This window comes from Epinephelus lanceolatus, chromosome 8, assembly GCF_041903045.1.
Source record: "Epinephelus lanceolatus isolate andai-2023 chromosome 8, ASM4190304v1, whole genome shotgun sequence".
Lineage (NCBI taxonomy): Eukaryota > Metazoa > Chordata > Actinopteri > Perciformes > Serranidae > Epinephelus > Epinephelus lanceolatus.
In genome coordinates, this window is record NC_135741.1 from 40980946 (window position 1) to 41001452 (window position 20507).

At 40.5% G+C, this 20507-nt stretch overlaps 1 protein-coding gene across 2 annotated transcripts in view; it reads left to right on the forward strand.

Annotated features, from left to right (window-relative positions):
• Nucleotides 1-20507, forward strand: part of atp2b3b (ATPase plasma membrane Ca2+ transporting 3b) — a 73686-nt gene that overhangs the window by 22292 nt on the left and 30887 nt on the right. For both annotated transcript variants that reach the window (XM_033630139.2, XM_033630140.2), the window contains exons 5-17: nucleotides 1320-1445; nucleotides 3592-3717; nucleotides 6534-6575; nucleotides 6701-6865; nucleotides 9246-9317; nucleotides 9504-9646; nucleotides 11589-11721; nucleotides 13167-13276; nucleotides 13493-13627; nucleotides 15079-15185; nucleotides 15339-15414; nucleotides 17733-17891; nucleotides 18042-18221. In XM_033630139.2, the coding sequence (XP_033486030.1) occupies nucleotides 1320-1445; nucleotides 3592-3717; nucleotides 6534-6575; nucleotides 6701-6865; nucleotides 9246-9317; nucleotides 9504-9646; nucleotides 11589-11721; nucleotides 13167-13276; nucleotides 13493-13627; nucleotides 15079-15185; nucleotides 15339-15414; nucleotides 17733-17891; nucleotides 18042-18221 (1574 nt within the window). The remainder of the gene's footprint in view (nucleotides 1-1319; nucleotides 1446-3591; nucleotides 3718-6533; nucleotides 6576-6700; nucleotides 6866-9245; nucleotides 9318-9503; nucleotides 9647-11588; nucleotides 11722-13166; nucleotides 13277-13492; nucleotides 13628-15078; nucleotides 15186-15338; nucleotides 15415-17732; nucleotides 17892-18041; nucleotides 18222-20507) is intronic.

Sequence of the window (20507 nt, forward strand, 5' to 3'; positions counted from 1 at the left end):
GCCATAACTCAAGAATTCATACACTAATTGTGACAAAACTTTACATTAATGTCTAATAGGATAAAATAATGAATGATGACATTTTATATCAAAAAGGTTAAAGGTCAACTTCACTGTGATATCATGTTCTGCTGAAACCCTTTTCTGGCCATTATTCAACGCCATTTTGGTGAGACTAATCTTGGGTGTCCACCTTGAAACTGTGATGACTGTTATAGATCTTTTATGCTGCCAGGTTGAAGATGTGTGTGAAGCATCCATGATTTAGAATGTATAGCTTCTTTGCAACAACATCCATATTTGAAGCATTGTCAGCTGTCATGGCTACATATGAGTCTGGACAGACATGGTTATTAACTGTAACTGCATATTGACAGGTTTGCAGAGGCATACAACCATGAGGTGGAGATTTTAGTTACTTTTGGTTAGAGCCAGGCAAGTTGTTTCCCTCTGTTTCTTGACTTTATGCCAAACTAATTACCTCCTGGCTGTATGTAACGTCATATTTAGTGCGCAGACATGAATGGTATCGACCCTCTCATCTAACTCTCAGCAAAAATGTAAACAAGCCTATTTCCTACCAGGGATGAAGCACTTACCAGTTAACGATAAACCGTGTTAAAATCCCAGATGATTATGTATTATCATTTCGAATATTAATTATCTTTAAAACATGTTTGATTAACGTGCTTTGAAAAACTCACAGTAGATATTGTCCAGCAACAACCAAAGTTAGCAGCAGTCTCCCAGATGCAGGCGCAGCATGCAGCGTGGGTTTGTTTTGCTATTGCTTGTTTACAGAGTGGGTGTGCAGCAGGCAAACCCAGTGATGCTACTGGTCCCTTGTCCTCATCTACAGTGACACAGACTCTCAAGCAAGCATTTCAAAGACAAGCTATCCTTAATGTTAATGCACATTTGATGTAGTTTTTATGTTTACATAAGATATTGGCTATGTTATTATTTGTATGTTTATGCAAACAGAAAGTGCTGCTATTTTTATTTGTGGTTTCTAATATAAAACTTGGTGAAATGATTTCAGAGTGTGTATCAGTACATTTTAACAACACCATGATAATGATAATAACCTTGATCATTTTGGTCACGTTAATCGCAATATGAAATTTTCATACTGTTTCAGATAATGCCTCCTATACCTGTACTGTTTATCTCTGTAAAATGTGGTGGTATGTATAACCCAATATATCCACAAGTGATACAGATACATAGATAACCCTGTTGGACACTCATGCTCTTAACCATACAGGACATAAACTACAAGGTGAATCACACACTGATCTGTGGATGTCTGTGTTCAGGGGACCTGCTGCCAGCTGATGGTATCTTGATCCAAGGCAACGATCTGAAGATAGATGAGAGCTCTCTTACAGGAGAGTCTGACCATGTACGCAAATCTGTGGATAAGGACCCTATGCTGCTCTCAGGTTCGTTTTTTACATTTTTCATTTTTGCTCTCCACCACCCTGGTACTACTTGGAAGACATGGTATGCTTTTCATGGCATTTCTGTCCATCTGTCTCTTTATGTATGGATACATTTTTATAAACACAACAAGTGAAGACTAAAATATTCTTGATACCTCTATTCTGAGCACAGGTCATCCAACAAAAAAAGTGTTTCACCTGGCAACGCAATAAGGAATGTTTTTAGTAATTACCTTCTAAGCTGGCACAAACATTCACCTGGACTAAAGGATGAACTGATTAGATTTTGGTGGTCAAAGGTCAAGGTCACTGATTTTTGTTTTTTGGCCATAATTTGTTAATTCTGACAAATTTCACACAAATGCCTGTTAGAATAAAATTAATGAGTGATGACATTTTATATCCCAAAGATCAACTTTGCTGTGACATCATAATGTTCTGCAGTTATTCAACAAAGACAGTTTCAATTTACCAGTTGGTCTATGTTTTAACCCTCACCTATGGCCGTGACTTTTAGGTAGTTACAGAAAGAATGAAACTGCTGATACAAGAGGCCAAAATTAGTTTACTGCTCAGGGTTTGAAGGCTCATCCTTAGAGGCAGGGTGAGGATTCTCAGACATCTGGAGGGAGCTAGGAGTAAAGTCAATGCTCCTTTGCATTAGGAGGAGCCAGTTTAGGTAGTTTGGCCATCTGATAACGATACCTTTGGGGCACCTTCCGTCAGAGGTTTTCCGGCCATGTCCAGCTGGGACGAAATACTGGGGTAGACCTAGAACATTCTAGAGAGATTATGCATCGCATTTGGTGAGGAAACACCTTGGGCTCACCCAGGAGGACCTGGGAGACATTCCTAAGGAGAGGGACATGAGGACTACCTTACTTAGTCTGCTTCCACATGTTGTCTGTGCTGTGATTGGCTGGTACCTGTCATGTCGATGCATCAAGGTCAGGGGCGGTTAGGGTCAGGGCAAAGAACTCATGGTTAGGGCTAGTACTAGCCAGTAACAGCATGACAGGGTGGAACATGCCAAGAAAAGCAGTAGGATTCATAATAATGCTGCCACCACCATGACTTATCCCTGGATAAAGGCAGAAAATGGATGGATGAATTTTAGTGACAAATCGACAGATAATAATCAGCTGACTCATCAGTTCCCCTCAGCTGTTTTAATGTTTTTCTGCCAATTTTTTTCTGCTTTGGCTCACTGTCACCACTCGTCTCATTTCCAGCCAAAGCAACCATCTCTTTCCAGTGAAAAAGCTCTGGTAAACCTGCTTAGTACCAAAAGGCAGGCAGACAAAGTTAGTGGCCAGCTGGTAAATAAAGTGAAGCATTTAGCAGTTAAAGAGCTAGATATTTTTCTCAAGAGACGGTCGAGACCAAAACCAAGCTAGAGAAAGAGTGAATGTTAGATTAATATTCATGGGATGGCCGGAGCCACAACTCCAAAATAATGCTAATGTTGGTTCGTGTCTGCTGGATGTTTACGTAAGCAACTGTTAACAGTTAACTTTACAAAGTGATAATAATTAAGCATTGAGTGTACTATAGTTCAGTCAGGTTCAAAACATAGGTTTGACCTTTCAAAGCACGTCTAAGAAAATAGCTTTGTGACTTATAACACAAAGGAGGCACCTATAGTAAGCATCTGTGTGTTTCCTATGTCATGACTTCAGCCAACAAGCATTATATGGTGACCAGTGAACTTCAGGACAACCAGGTGTTGCTTTCTTTTCTGTCAGTACCAAAATCATTGAACTAGACTAGCCCTCTACAAAACTCTATGACCAATCTACTTATTGTCTGACACACTTACCAGAACTATGCTTCGGGTACACACCAAAAGGCATTGTCTTTTTCAGATTAGCTTTTTCCTCTGCCTGAATGCTGTTGTATCATATTGAGCTGAGATCTCAGTACTTTTTCCCTGCCAAGTGGCAAGAGCAGCTAAGGTCATCTGTAATATGTTTAGCGTGAAAAAAAAAAAAAACACATTGAGAAAAAAACTTAAGTAAAGAACCTTACAAAAATGTGCAAGATCACAATTTGTTTTTTCATATCTGTGACTACTTGTGGATGCCACTTTACAAACACCACTGGTCTCTTACTTGAATCTCAACCACTTATCTGTTTGGATGTTAAGGTACCCATGTGATGGAGGGCTCAGGCAGAATGCTGGTGACAGCTGTGGGTGTCAACTCGCAGACGGGCATCATCTTCACCCTGCTGGGTGCTGGAGAGGTGGAGGAAGATGGGAAGGAGAAGAAAGGTAAGTGAAGGAGGGGAATAAGAAGAGAAACACAAATTTTACTGCAATGTTTTGGACTGTAGTGAGAGAAAGGAAGAGGGATTTTTGATGGAGATACACTGCATCTGTTAAGTAGTTTTTTCTACTCATATAGCAAGATGAACAGATTTAATATTTAGTGATACATCAGAAGCACAAATGGTTTTGTTCTTGAAATATGCAAACAGTAGAAGAAGTAAACAGATGCTAACAAAACCCAGAAAATCTGATAGTCTCACTTGCACATCACCATTTCCATGAATGAATACTCCAAACTGCTCTCGAGTCAGTTTTCATGTTTATATATGTCAATCACACATGGACTGATTACTGAACGGGCCTACTGGGCACAGGCCTCGTTGCCCCTGACCCCTTCAGCCCCAGAACTTCCGTTTGAAGTGACTGTTTATATTTCTTGTTGGAAAGTCAATCAATGGAATTTCCCCTTGGGGATGAATAAAGTTATTCTTATTCTTAAGAAAATCAAAGATATGAAAAGCTTCCCCAAAAAGACTCAGCAACCACAAAGACCCACAAAACAACTACAAAGAGACATTAATTACTACAACGAGTCTCAAAACAACCACAAAGACACCTGGACTACTACAATGAGACATAAAACTACTACAAAGAGACTGAAAATTACCACAAACACATGCAAAACAACTTCAAAGAGACATAAAATATCTACAAAGAGACTTAAAATCACCACAAAACACCCAAAACAACTATAAAGAGATATTAAATCACTACAAAGAGACTCAAAACAACCTCAAAGGCACACAAAACAACCACAAAGAGACATAAAATTACCACAAAGAGACTCAAAATGCTCACAAAAACACCCAACACATCTGCAAAGAGACATTATATTACCACAAAGAGACTCAAAACAACCACAAAGACCAGCAAATCAGCTTCAAAGAGACAGGAAATTACTGCAGAGATTTAAAACAACAACAAAGACACGCACAACAACTACAAAGAGACATAAAATTACCACAAAAAGGCCCTAAACAACCACAAAGACACCCTGATCAGCAACAAAGGGACATGACATTACTGCAAAGACACTAAAACAACCACAAACACATGCAAAACAACTTCAACAAGACATAAAATGACCCAAACACACAAAAAAACACACAGACATGCAAAAGAACCTCACAGAACAACCACAAAGAGACCTGAATGACCACAAATTATGCCCACAAAGAGATGCAAAATGAACTGCAAGAATTGCAAGAAACCACAAAGATGGGCTTTTTAATGTCCGTGCCCAGGGGCCCATTGTCTCATAATCCGTCCACGAAAACACACTGCAGCGCGTGTATGTGTGTGTGTATGTGTATGCAGAGTTAGCTGGGTGCCTAACTGATTTCAGATTAGAGCTTCAACAGGAAACACACCAGTTTAACCTCATCGATTATTTAGCCCACATCCTCTCCATCCCTCTCGTTCTCATGCTCCCTCTCTTTCTATCCATCCATTTTTCTCTATTTCTCTCACATGGTCTCTTGTTTACCCCACCGCTGTGCCCTCTTTCACTTTCCTATCTCTCCCTTTGCTCTCCCCTGTTTTTCCTTCCCTCCCTTAATCTGAGAGAGAGAGAGGTTGCAGATTGAATCAATTATTGAAAGAGCAGGGGAGATCGAGGGAGCCAGTGAGATTCAGGGAAGAGTGTTGGTTGGTCAATGCATGAAGCATTAGTCTATGCTCAAATTTGTTTTGGAAGGGCCCTGCAGTCAGAGCAGAGCTGCAGACAACAACAGAGACTACACATACTTTCAGAAGCACTTAAGGTTAATATCATTACCAGTGCACTCATCCATGCCTCTGCCACTGCAGTTCTTACTTATGCATGGGTATGCCTGTAGTGTTGTTGGCATATTGAAAAGGAGAAAACACCCGAAGCATCCTGGCATGCAGAAATGGACAGCAACAAATGAGCTTATGCTGCTTATTCTATGAAAAAATACTGTTATTGCTTGTTTCCAAAGTGTTAGTTGCACACTAGGATGTATTGCACTCAATGCAGCAGCCTCTGTGGGCTTGATCATTCAGACAGTCATTTACTGGAGCTAATACATTATTCATAAGACTTCTACAAATGCCATAACTTGTTAGTTTTCCTCATGCAATGTGGGTTTGCTATGGGCTTATATACTGTTCTCTTTGATTTTTCTCTCATTTGAGATTGAAGTTATATTCAATTTATTTTTGTCATTCTATAGAGTCATCTCCAGACATTCTGCTAGTACGGTTGTGCGTACAAACGCATTCACTACTTGAGTTTTTTATACTTCCCTCTTTGCTCTCTTTTGTTTTCCCTATTTGCCAAATCCTCTCACGTTCCCCAAAACCTTCCTTCCTCACACATTCCCTAAACAGAGGACAGTTCTCAGTTGCTCATCTCTACAGAAGCCAGTTTCAGCACTGTCACCAATGGTATGTGAGCATAAAGTTGTCTGCCCCGCTCCTTTCCTCAGCCACTAAATGGACCCCAGCACACAGTGCCGTGAAAGTGACAGTGACCTATGATGGACTTAAACATATTAAAATGTCTCTCAGTCTCTTGACCCAGTGTATGAAGATGTGTGTACCTTTATAACTCTTCCCTTTAGTATTGTTTCTTTGTGGTTTTCTGTTTCTGGAAGTGTGTCTTTGGCTGTCCCAACATCAGAAATATGAACTGTTGGTGACTATGATTATGCACACATGTTAACACATCTCTTTCATATGTTTGTCTTTCTATTCCTTCATGTTCATTTGTCTAAATCACCCTCCCTTTCTCTCAGGAAAACAACCTGATGGAGCTGTGGAGAACAATCAGAACAAAGGTACATGACATGTACATGATGTGTTTATGTGTGTAAAACTTGGTTTGGATGCAAGATGAGCTTATTTCACCTGCTGGTAGAGTGCTGAAGAGAGTATATGTGTGTTTTGTGTGTGTGCATTTCAGCGAAGAAGCAGGACGGGGGTGTTGCCATGGAGATGCAGCCCCTGAAAAGTGCAGAAGGAGGGGAGGTAGAGGACAGAGAGAAGAAGAAGACCAATGTTCCGAAGAAAGAGAAGAGTGTGCTGCAGGGCAAGCTCACCAAACTCGCTGTTCAAATTGGCAAAGCAGGTAAAGAACTGTCACACTTAAACCTGGCAGGTTTCACACTCCTCAAGCAGTCGTTAGGGAACTTTCGACACTAAAAATTTACACATATTGTAGAGTTGATTCTGTAGCCATCAGTCCCACAGAGCTTTTGGAGCAATGATGTAGAGCTCAATACAAGAATTGAATTGTGAAAGTTGTGGGAAACTTTGCACATAAGGTGCAAAGAGTCATATTTAGAATGATGTTTATCACTATTATAATGGAAGATTATAATTTTAAGCCATTTTTGGGCTAATTATATTCTTGATTAAATTACAAAAAGAACAACACATTACACATCTAAACAGTTTTAAAATACAAAAAAGTACCCTTAAATATTTACATATAATATATATACACTGCACAAACATTTAAATGCAACACTCTTGTTTTGCTCACATTTTTGACAGATTTAAGTTAAAGATCCAAAACTTGTTATGCACACAAAAGACTTAGTTCTCGCAAATTTTGGCCACAAATTTATGAAACATCTGTGTTAGTGAGCAGTTCTCCCTTTACAAGACAATCCATCCACCTGACAGGAGTGCCATTTCAGGATTAAATTGCATCATTACTACACAGATGTACTTTGGGATGGTCACAATAAAAGACCACTCTAAAATGTGCAGTTTGATTGTACAACACAATGATACAGGTGTCCCAAGTTTTGAGGGAGCGTGCCATTGGCATGCTGACTGCAGGAATGTCCACCAGAGCTGTTGCCTGTGAACTGAATGTTCATGTCACTACCATAAGACGTCTCCAATGCAGTTTCCCTGAATTTGGTAGTACATCCAACAGGCCTCACAGCCGCCGACTACATGTAACCACATCAGCTCAGGACCTACACATCCAGCATCTTCACCTGTATTGATGTGAACAAACCATCAGAAACTGTTTAAGGGAAGCTCATCTGCATGCTAGTTGTCTCACCAGGGCCTTGAACTGCCAGCAGGTTGTTGTCATAACCAGCTTAATTGGGTAACTGCTCACTGTTGATGGAGTCTGGCCCTTTGGAGAAGTGTTCATTTCACAGATGAATCCCTATTTACACTGTACCGGACAAATGGCAGATGGCATGTATGGCGGTGTGCGGGCAAATAGTTTGTGAATGCCAACGCTGTCAACAGACTGACTGCATTTACACAGATATACCATGATAAGATCCTGATACCCATCTTTAGGTGATTTATCCGATGCCATGACCTCATGGTCCAGCATGGTAATGCTGTCCCATGTGGCAAGGATCTGTGTACAATTCCTGGAAGCTGAAAACATCCCAGTGTTTGGATAGTGTGCACACTTGCCACACGTCACCCACTGAGCATGTCTGGGATGGGTCGGCATGTGCGACAGCGTATTCCAGATCCTGCCAATATCCAGCAACTTCACACAGCTACTGAGGAGGAGTTGGCCAACATTCCACAGGCCACAATCAACAACTTGAACAGCTCTATGTTAAGGAGATGTGTCGCATTGCATGAGGCAAATTGTGGTCACACTTGATAGTGACTGATTCTTTGGGGTATCTGTGACCAAAATATGCATTTCTGTAGTGCTAGTCATGTGAAATCCTAATGAATGTCTTTTTTATTGCTAAGTTCTGTTCTGTATGACATCTATTGCACGTCTGTCTGTCCTGGAAGAGGGATCCCTCCTCAGTTGCTCTTCCTGAGGTTTCTACCGTTTAATTCCCCCGTTAAAGGGGTTTTTTGGGGAGTTTTTCCTTATCCACTGTGAGGGTCCAAAGGACAGAAGGATGTTGTATGCTGTAAAGCCCTGTGAGGCAAATTTGATTTGTGATATTGGGCTTTATAAATAAAATTGATTGATTGATTGATTGAAGTTAAAACTGCACATTTTAGAGTGTCATTTTATTGTGACTATCCCAAAGTACACCTGTGTTGTAATGATGCTGTTTAATCAGCATGTTGATATGCCAGCCCTGTCAGGAGGATGGATTATCTTGGAAAAGGAGAAGTGCTCACTAACACGGATTTTAACACATTTGTGAACAAAATGTGAGAGAGATATCTGTTGAGTGCTTTAAAAAAAGTCTGAGATCTCTAACTTAAACCTGTGGAAAAATTAGAGCAAAAAAACAAATTTTGCATTTACAATTTTGTTCTGTGTAAATTAAATCAGCAGGTGATTTCAGCTGTTATTTAAAAGTTACTACATAGGCTAACGTCTTGACCTTGATTCTCTTTTGGGAAAATCCAAAAAGATTGAGTTGTTTTTTTCTCCACCTGGACCTGTGCGTCATTTCTCCACTACTCTTCCTGCTGTAACTTGTGACAATCATTGCTGGCCATTGGAAAGGGAAAAATAGAGAGAGATGTATCTTTGAATCTCCCTGCAGGTTTGGTGATGTCGGCCATCACTGTCATCATTCTGGTGCTGTACTTCGTCATCAACACGTTTGTCGTTGAAGGTCTGTGTGCATACAACCTCCCAAATACACACACAATATGTCAGAATGCACCTATTTTACTTCCTGGCACATTTTACTCATGTCACTCTTCTTCTGCTAAATGTTTACCACTGTGCTGAGCATGACTTGCTCTTTAAAGTGGCCTATTTATTTTTATCTTAATATGTAGTGTGGTGTGTGTTGCAGGTCACACGTGGTTGACAGAGTGTACTCCAGTCTACATTCAGTACTTTGTCAAGTTCTTCATCATTGGAGTCACTGTGCTGGTGGTGGCTGTCCCAGAAGGCTTACCCCTTGCTGTCACCATCTCTCTGGCTTACTCTGTCAAGGTAGACCCACCCATCCAATTCACTGAATACTTAGCAAATGGAAAAGTAGGAGCTGCTGGCTCTTTAATCACTGTAACAGTGTGCACAGAGACCATATTGGAAACAACCAGGTGAAGGAGTGCATGTTTCCCTCACCTTTTAAAATCCTACCTTTGCTCCTCTCACCCTCAGAGTCTCACTATGATTCCCTCAGTAAAATGTTTTTAAACAGTGTCTTCTGACTATCCAGCTGTTAAAATCCAGAGAAGAGGAGAGATGATAAAGATGTTCATACTGCAGATCTGATGTGTCTTCAGTTATTACCATGCAGCAACAGTAAGCTTTATGAGCAGCAGTGAGAGCTCTATGGGCTTTCTTTAGACCTGAGCTGCACCTCTACATACAGATCTGTAGCTGAAAAATGTTGCTTGGGCTATATGCTGTAATTTATAATCCAGCAACTTTCATTGAATTTCAAAATTCTTTTGTTGGGCATGATTATGAAAAGCCTGATAATTGATTTCATGATAATGGATTTACTTCATTGATAAAACATGTAAATAAATGCAGGAAATACTTTATGTAGCAGTTAGTTTTGTAATGGGTTTGAAGATCTCCAACTTAAAGGGATAGTTCAGATTTTTTGAAGTGGGGTTGTATTAGGTACGTATCTATAGTCAGTGCATTACATACAGTGGATGTCTGTAGGCACGCTCCCAGTTTTGAAAAGCAGGCAGGAGTACCAACACTTCAGCTAAGCAATGTACTTCTGTGGTTGGCTCAGTAGTATTGTATTTATTATTATTGTATACTTAAATGTATTTTAGTCACCTAAAAAAAGTTCCACTGAAAAAAATCATTATCAGTTTAAATGTACGCTATATTGAGAATATTTTCACCACTTTATTTTAGCACCAGACAGTGATTTCTGAAGAGGAACTGGAGCTGTTATATCGCTCTCTTCAAAGTCAGACTCCACAGTGATTTAACATCGCTTAACACAGTAGCGGTTGGTCTATCGCTGCCTCGATCAATTCGTTTGTTTATGTTATTGTATGGCGTTCGTCACCAACTGATTGAGGCAGCAGTGTTCTCCTGTGTTCAGTGATGTTTAATCACTGTTTTTGTCAATGGAGTCTGGTGGCTTTAACAAGAGGTTAACTGAAGCCGTTAACAGCTTCCACATCGAAAACAGCCTGTACGACAGCAAGGTAAAGCAGTGAAAACATCTCAATATGGCGTACACTGAAACTGATTTTTTTAGGTTGGACATTTTAGGTGGCTAAAATTTAGGGTTGCACAATAATATTGGCACGTCATCAATATTGGCCGATATCAAATTTAAAATGAGCTATAATTTTAAGCCAACAATGCTTTTTCTTATTTTGCACAATGAATGAATATTACATACATTGAAATATATTTTCAGAATTTTTATGTTCACTGCTCTTGCAGAGAGAATCTATGAGACTGTAATGACTTGGCGACAGGTACATTTAGATGTGTCCCACTTTAGCTCTGTGCCTGAGAACCCAATCCAGTTATCCAGTCTATTCAGTAGTATTGCGTGGCCAACTGATCAAACAAATCACATGAATTTTCACTGAAAACATTAACTTCAATTAAATGAATATGCATCAGTGCATTATATATGTAATTGGTCTGCTGCACTATACTGGCCTACATTGAGTACTGTTCTTTACACACACCAGGTCAATATCAGTCTCTGCACAAGTTAAATGCATTGCATAAAACTATCTTGAATGAAAAAAAGCCTTCTTGGTCCCTGAATTTTCACAGTGACTTAATTTATGCTGCCTTCCTCTCTCCTTCCTTCCATCAATCCCTCTCTGTCTTCCTCTGTCCTTCTGCCCTCACGCTATCAATCATCATTCATTCTTATCCCACCGGTCCATCCATCCTGAACACATCACTCTGCTCTCCATCACTATCTCATATGTAGAAAATGATGAAGGACAACAACCTTGTACGCCACCTGGATGCGTGCGAGACCATGGGCAATGCCACGGCCATCTGCTCAGACAAGACCGGCACCCTCACAACCAACCGCATGACTGTGGTGCAGACTTACCTCAGTGAGTGAAAAGCAAAAATTCATAAACAATAATGAATACCTAAAATTATAGATAAGTGCAGCACACCAAGCATTTCTTTATTAATTATGTGTGCTGCCTGTTTCCACTATAATGAAAACACAATGCAATGCTGATATTGAGTAACTGTTAAGGAAGAAGGGTTACATGAAAGTAATTAGTTTCAAAAACACCCTCACTGCTTAGGTGATTCAGAAGTCATGTGGCCCAATTTTGATTAACTCTGATGAGATAAATGGTTCCAAAAGTGGGTGTTATGGCACCCTGGTGTACGTTAAGAATGGGGACAAGGTGCTGCAAGGATTGTTTTTCTTTACAGTATATTTTTTAAAGTTTCACCGCACAAAAAATTAAACAACAAACTACAGAACTATTAAATACTGATACAACACAACCTTCATCACAGTCATCTCCAATCAAAAGAGCCGGCACTAAAGCTGTTTGACTTACTTTTGACTTTAGTCTAATTTTTAATCTGCACTTATAACTTTTATGTCTGCTAAGCATTTTGAGGCCATAGCTGTCACCATCTTTGTTGTGTACAGTTACCATAGTTACAAGTGGTGTTCTTTACTGTGGATTTAATGAAAAAGGCTTTTTACTTGTTTCCATGCAGTGCTGGTGTCACTGTGCTCTGTAGTAATAAAACAGACTGACTCTTCTAAGTAAATCCAGTCATCATCTCTAAACTCTGTCTGTTGGAACAGAACTGGCCACTCTCTTTAGTTCCTGCTAACCTTGTATTATTGCAACTACCTGTTCTCCCTACTGCAGAGCAGTGAATCATTCAGTTTTTAGTTAGATGCTTGAAATAAGGCCTGTGGTTAACACAGGCTTAAGACAATTTTACTTTGTGTTTTATGAGAAAAAATACATCAGTAGATACCCCACTCGTGAATTTTGAAGCTTCTATGTGTCCTACCAAAGGCAGTAGCTAACAAGTGGTTAAATGAGACTACACTGCCTATCTTGCTGAACAAACCGTGTAAGTATCATAAACTCTTGTTTGCCACGGAGCTTATTAGCAATGATCCAAAAATCTAATGGAGCTATCCCACTGGCTTATTGTCGAGGAAACAGGGTGATATTAACTTCTGGATTGGCCTGGGAGAAATGTCATGCCTGCAGTGCTCTACAGTCCATATCCCCAAAACTCAATGAAACCAAAAGAACCAAACTTCACTTTGATAGCAGAAAAGCCGGGTATGTATTGCTAGCTTTTTCTATTTTCAGGTCACAGATGGGAGAAGAGATAAAAACAGAAATGTGTCCACATATACAGCTCTCATCAATGATCATCAGTGATCATCAATCAGAAATCATGGGCTATTAATATTAGCTGATTTATGACCGAGGAGCAGGCAGCAGATAGGCAATGAACTGAGATTATGTTTGTTATGTAATGAAGTTGTATTGTTGTTGCCCAGGTGATGTGCACCATCGTGTGATCCCGGACCCTGGACAGGTCAACCCCCGGACACTGGATCTCTTAGTCAATGCCATTGCTATCAACAGCGCCTACACCTCCAAGATCTTAGTGAGTTACGCACAGATAGAGATACAACTGTTTTGGCTTTATACTTTATTTTGTAGACCCTCCAATAGTCCTTAGTTAATGTTGATATCAATTTTCATGTCTTTGTTTTAATCTTGTTCTTTTTTATTTCCTTTTGCCTCATCCTTGTCTCCTTCCCGACTTTCTCACTGCCCTGATCTGAACATCCCAACTTGCTTCAATCTTACTCTGTGTCAGCCGCCTGATGTGGAGGGGGGTCTGGCTAAGCAGGTGGGCAACAAGACAGAGTGTGGCCTGCTGGGATTTGTATTAGACCTGCAGCAGGACTACGCCCCTGTCAGAGAGCAGATCCCTGAGGAACGACTGTACAAGGTAGGGAACAATGCACCTATGTACCACCAACGGGTTTGTTGTTGATATATCCATACATCATGCATACATATTTCCAAAAATAGAAGAATAAATAAATAAAAGGCATTATAGAATTGGAATTGTACAACAAAACCCTATATAGCAATGAGCTTCGCTATACAGGCACATTTGATATCACAGTTTGAAGCTCAAATGGTAGCTTGGCACACTCGCAGACCCAGTGGGTCAGAATACACAATTGCCGTCTGTTGCACTCTTGAAGATGTAGTGTGTTATGCACAAGGACCACATATGCCGGGATGTTTTCCAGAAATTAATTGCGTAGCAATACAGATGGCACTGGCATAACATTCCTGCAATTGCAGAGAAACAAAGCGTCAGCAGAATCTCTTGCTCTTAAATGCTCTCTCTACCCTCCCAGAGAAAAGTCTTGAACAAGAAGAGAGCATAAAATTCAAACATTAAACAAAACTGAAGGTGTTTTCAGACCAAACAGTTCTGGAAACTCACTAAGAGGAACTGTCCACTGGGGAACTACTGTGAGAACTACATACGTTCAAGGGCTTTTTCCATTTTGTATTTGCACCATCAATAGGAACGCTGAAGTGTACTTAAAGCCAGCTGGAGGTTGGTATAGCAATGTAATTTTTGTTTTGACAAGTCAAAATTGCGATGTTTTTCCACCGCCACACATATGTTTAGTAAAACCTGGGCTTCACTGTCGGTCCATTTCATTCAGGAGAGACAGATGAATGAAGCAAAGATAATTGTTTATTGCAGATTGTAGGTGTACAGATTAACAGATTATGTGATGATTAAGATTTGGCAGAAAGTCTTTGGACCTTGTAATTAGGGTTGGGTATCGAAACTCGGTACTTTTTGTACTTGGTACCGATTCACGTCGGTACTACCGAGTACCGATTCACTTAAAATGAATCGGTGCCAAATTTCGGTACCTGAGGTGCAGGCAGAGCGAGAGCGCATGACTCGCATCACCAGAGTCAGTAAGATTTATCCTCTGGAGACCGACAGAGTGACACTGCCATCCACAGAGCTGTGCTGCTAGCATAGCCAAAAATGCATTATTTTAGAAAAACGGCCATGCATGAACCCAAAGACCTGCAACTGTAGAGAAAGAAAACGTATACTCTCAATGCCTGTGTAATACACTGAGCAGAGTCACCACATGCTCCACACTAGACATATAAGGAAATACAACACCTGAAGTGTAATTTCTACCAAATAGTCTTTGCTAAAGCCACATAGGATTTTACAGGGGTCTCTAATACAACAGCTACAATGACAGTAGACAAACAAGTGTGTGCTTCCTGGTGCTTGGGGATCACAATGGATCAAGAGGTCATCCAGCACACTCAGAGCTGGGTTTCTTGTCGGGGGTATGTCTGTCTACCTCCGATTTGACTGTTCTGAATCATACATCTCTCTCTCAGGTGTATACGTTCAACTCAGTGCGTAAATCCATGAGTACGGTGATCAAGCTGCCTGACGGTTCCTTCCGCCTCTACAGCAAAGGCGCATCTGAGATCATGCTGAAGAAGTGAGTGAAGGAGGCGGAGGTGGTTTAGGGTGACATCAGATGGTACTTCATAGGGGACTGGGTTAAAGGGTTTGAATGTAAGAGACAAAAAATGTTCTACTCAAGAGTCTTTTACCTCTCCCTCACTATTTTCTGTCCTTTATCTCTGTCCAGGTGTTCCTATATCCTAGATGCCAATGGAGAATCGCGCACTTTCCGCCCACGTGACAGAGATGAGATGGTCAAACAGGTGAGACTTGATGACTTAATGCTGCTGCATAGTATCTTCAATATATCATTCTAAAATGATTTTTGGTGGATTGTCATGGTGGAATAGGGGTTTAAGATTTTGAACTTCTGTTCAACCTTTGTTACATGTTATCTCTTGTCTCTCTCTCCCCTTATTTTCTGTCAGCTCTCAACTACCACTGTCTAATAAAGGCAAAGATGCCCCAAAACATTCCTGAAGAAATCATTTGAAATTTTGGGAAATACTTGTACGCTTTCTTGCTGAGAGTTACATGGGAACATTGATATCACTTCTGGTGAGGAGAGTGGTATCATTCTTCTCATCTAAATCTCAACAGGAAAGCAAATAATAAATCACAAAATAAGAAACCATTCCTTTTAAAAATGCTATTTTGATAGCACTGCTTTGGTTTAGTTGGTGTAGCGTTTGCGCTGTTTGACCTTATTTGGGTACAGGGGCCCCAGGCAGTGCCTCATGTTTTAAGTAACTGACAGGCCATTTGAAATCACTCTAGATTGTGGGTAAAATAAGTGGTGGATGTAATACTATGGTCCTTAAGTAAAAGCACCAAAACAAGCATGTAAAGTATTAGCAGCAAAATGCACTGAAATTATCAACAGTAAAAGTACTTGTTCTGCAGAAAATTGGCCATTAGTTGTGATGTATTAATATATATGTGACATTATTAGATTGATAATATTGATGCATCAATGCAGAAGTAAATTTTAACTGTTGTAGCTGGTTGAGGTTTAGCTAGTTTTAACCATGATGTCACCCATTGGTTTGTGGATTGCTGTTTCGAGTTTGGCATTTTGGCCATTGCCTTCTTGGTTTTTTGGAGTCTGTAGTGACCATGTTTGGGTGAGAGTGTGGATTGGTGGATCTGACTGAGACGTAAAGGACACCATCAGCAGACAGCCTGTCATTCAAAGTGGTCCGCTCTTAATTATGCATAAATCTGGGCTTTAATAAAGTGTAAATGAGTTAAAAAAGGTAAAGTTAAGTTAAAAAAAATCACCCCCTGCTCAATTGTCTTGAATGCTGAAATTAGCTACAGAGACCAAAACTGTTTTCGTACCAGGCTGTAAACATGTTTATTTCTACTGTAAAGTTGGCCATTTTAACATGAGAGTCCATGGAGATTTACCAAGTTTTGGAGCCAGCGGCAAGGGGCCATTGGATGAAATGCAGTTTTTGGCACTACCGCATTGGCTTCATCTTTCAGCCTCAGAGGTTGCTGCTTGGTTTTCAACTATTTTATATACATTTAGTTTGGTCCAGTGGCTCCCAACCTAGGGGCTGTTGGACCCCTCCAAAGGGTCACAAGATAACTGAGGGATAGTGAGATGTTAAATGGTGTAGGAAAGAGTCCAAATCAAAGTATGGCTATTGACATTTGTAAAGCTCTTTTAAACTTTAATATAATCTTTGAGTTTTTGGTGAAACAATTATTTTATTATTATTATTATTATTTTTTTCCTCTTTGAGTCTCAAAATATGCTTTAAATGAAACCATCTGAAAAGTCATTAATATAGTAGTTGTCAGATAAATGAAGTGTAGTTAAAAGTACAATGTTTCCCTCTGAAATCTAGTGGAGAAGCAGTATAAAGTATAAAATGGAAATACTCAGGTAAAGTACTGTGTAAGACAACTGTTTTGCTGACTCAGAGTGCTTATACCTAAATATCCACCCAGCAAAAATATCTGTCACAAATTGTAGATCCGCAACCACAGTAACAGTCACACAGCATGTAAGCAACTGACTTATATACATTCCAGATCTGTTATTAAACTACTTTGCTATATCATTCTGCTTAAAATTACAATAATTAGCAGTAAAACACATGTATTTGTTCCACATACAGTAGATTAGCCTATGCAGGCTGCGCCAGCATTGTTTCATTGACTGACAGGCTGACTGACCTAAATTTGGCTCGCGATGAACACAGCTTGTGCCGTGAGAAAAATAACTCTCCTCTATACACAACTTTATTCCAGCTCAGTTGTTCAGTTTACACTGTGGCAGCTTTATGTCACCTCTTCTTTCCATCATATTGTCTTCCCTCTGCTGTCTGCAGTAGGCTGGGGGTCTTTTCTTTACAGCTGTGTCAGAGAGCATTCCCACAAAGGTACTCAAAAGGTCATCTGGCATAAACCTCAAACTGTGTACAACAATTTAATCCAGATTTTATGCATCAGATATTGGAATGTAAATAACATGGTTTTACACAGCAAGTTAGGCAGGCTGTGGTGTGATGGGTGGTGAGATACTGTGGACCTCTTCCTGACCATAGTTGTAATATTGACTGATTAATAGGTGATTGAGCCAATGGCATGTGAGGGGTTGAGGACCATCTGTATTGCATACCGCGACCTGCCGTCAAACCCGGAGCCAGATTGGGAAAACGAAGCAGAAATAGTGACAGAGTTGACCTGCATCACTGTGGTTGGGATAGAGGACCCTGTGCGGCCTGAGGTAGGGTACTGTAAAGTATGTGTCAGTCTTTATTGATAGTTTCAACTGGTACTGTGACTTTGTGCAGTCTGTAATATGTGATTATAACCTGTCTCTAAAAAGTAATTGGCCTTATGTTTTTGTATAAACAAATTTCCCTATCCCTCCAAGGTGCCTGATGCCATCCGTAAGTGCCAGCGTGCGGGCATCACAGTACGGATGGTGACTGGTGATAACATTAACACAGCAAGGGCCATCGCTGCCAAATGTGGCATCATTCACCCTGGTGATGACTTTATCTGTCTAGAGGGCAAAGACTTCAACCGACGAATCAGGAATGAGAAAGGAGAGGTGAGTTGGGGTCAAGTGCAGAGAATTAAATTTACGTAGTATTTTAAAAATGGTTCCTTCTGTATTCACATGAACTTTGAAATTGCTGTAGTAAATGAACTTAAATGGGTGTTAACAAATTATCTGGTTAGAGCATAGATTGTGTGAAATAATGGACGTAGCTACCGTGATGTCAACCATTGGTTTGTGGACCCCCGTTTTTAAGCCCTGAATTCGGCATTTCGGCTGTCACCATCTTGGTTTTTGGAAGAAGTGACCATATTTAGATGAGAGGGTGGAGCTGTGCAGGAGTGAATGTGGTGACGCCTCGCACACAGCCTTTCACGTAAGCAGCCCCACCCTTGAATACACATAACTGTAGCCTTAATAACATGTAAATGGGTGAGTTATACAAAAATACATCTACCATACAGATGTAGAAATTAGCTATAGAGAGCAAAACCTTTTTTTGTGCCAGGCTGTAAACATGTTTATTTTGCTGTAAAGTTGAGGATTTTAACATGGGGGTCTATAAAGATGGACTCCCTTCTAAAGCCAGCTTCAAGTTGCAATTCGATGATTTGCAGTTTTCATCAGTTCTGCGTTGGCTTCATTTTTCAGCCCTTGAGGTTGCCGCTTGGGTGGGACCAGTTGATAAACCCACTGACATAGCTGCTTTCATCTAGCCTCTAATATCAACTGCCAATCAGATTTACATGTACAGTTCATTTTGATCTGATTGAAATCTGATCACAGTATGAGTTGGCTCTGTCTGGATCTTTTGACAGTTGATATTCAGTGTTGTGGAGTCATCACTTCAGGCTGAGGAATGTTCAGGAGAGGAAAGTTTGCTAGCCTAAGAGGGGGAGTGATATAGCGATTAACATCATTGACATGAACTCTTTTCTGTGGGTTGTTCAAGAAGCTCATTTGCTAGTTGGTCTTGCCTCGATCTGATAATTGCCTTGTTACTTTGTACAGTTAGAGTGTCAAGTTTCCAAAGTCTTCGGGGCGTCGGTGGCTTAGTGGTAGAGCAGGTGCCCCATGTACAAGGCTATTGCCACAGCGGCCTGGGTTCATCTCCAGCCTGTGGCCCTTTGCTGCATGTCTCTCCCTCTCTCTCTCTCTCTCTCTCTCTCTCCCTTTCGCACTTCACTATCCTATCAATTAAATGCAAAAAATGCCCATAAAAATATCTTTAAAAAAAAAGTTTTCATAGTCTTTCAACATGATAGCGCAATTCATCAGCAGGGGAACTGAAGGATGTGAAGAGGCACTGGACTGGTGCTGGGGTATTCTGAGATTGGAAGTCTCTGATGGGGCCTTGGAGTGTCGATCCTAGATGGGTTTTGACAGCTGCAGGTGACCCAGAAGGACCAAGATTTACTGGAGCAATAGGAGCAATGAGGTTGGTGTGATCTGAGCCAATGAGCAGCAGTGGTGAAGCTTTATTAATGGACGGTAATGGAATGCTTTGTAGATGCTTGTATTTTCTTTGAAGGGATAGCGCAGGATAAGTGTGGACTGAAAGTGCTAACAGGCTTGCAGTGAAGACATGATTGATGGTAAAACTCTTCTCAGGGTATGCAACTGGAGAGATCTGGATGCTAACAGATGAGCCAGAAAGAGTTTCAACATCTTGACTAACAGTTCCAAGTGATGTTTCAGCTTTACCATCTACGTGGAGATGTTGAGCAGCTGGTTGCAGCAGAATGGTGCATTGAGAACCATCATCAAAGACACCATACCTCCCTAGGGTTTTCTTTCCATTATGGAGAACTTCACAACTTTCAGAAGTACACCATTGCAGTCACTTGGTCGTTCAAGATTTAATGTCCTCACAGCAGGACCAGCAAGATGGTGGAATCTTTGATTTACTTCACAGAGTATTTGCAGATATCTTCCTTTGCAGGTGGCACAGAATTTTTTAAGGTCACACTTAGCAGCTTGGTGAGACCAAGCACAGCGACAACAACATTTGATCTCCTTTATCCAGGCAATCCTTTCTTTGTCAAGTCAAGGAACCCAGGACATTTGCTGGCATGGTGTTCAAGTGAACTGCAGTATGCACAGGTTGCTCTGGACCTATAAAAGAGTTCTGAAGATGATGTGGATTCACTTGGTTTATTTGCTCCAAGTAGAACTGTCGTTGGACCAGGTAAGGACTTACGGTTGTGTCTTTGCTGATTGGAGGATGAGATAGAAGCCTCTATTCTTGGCATCTAGCTTCAGTTTGCAACCAAAATGAAACCACAAGCAAGTCATACTTCATTTCACCTTCTCTCCTGTAGACATGTTGTTTAAAGC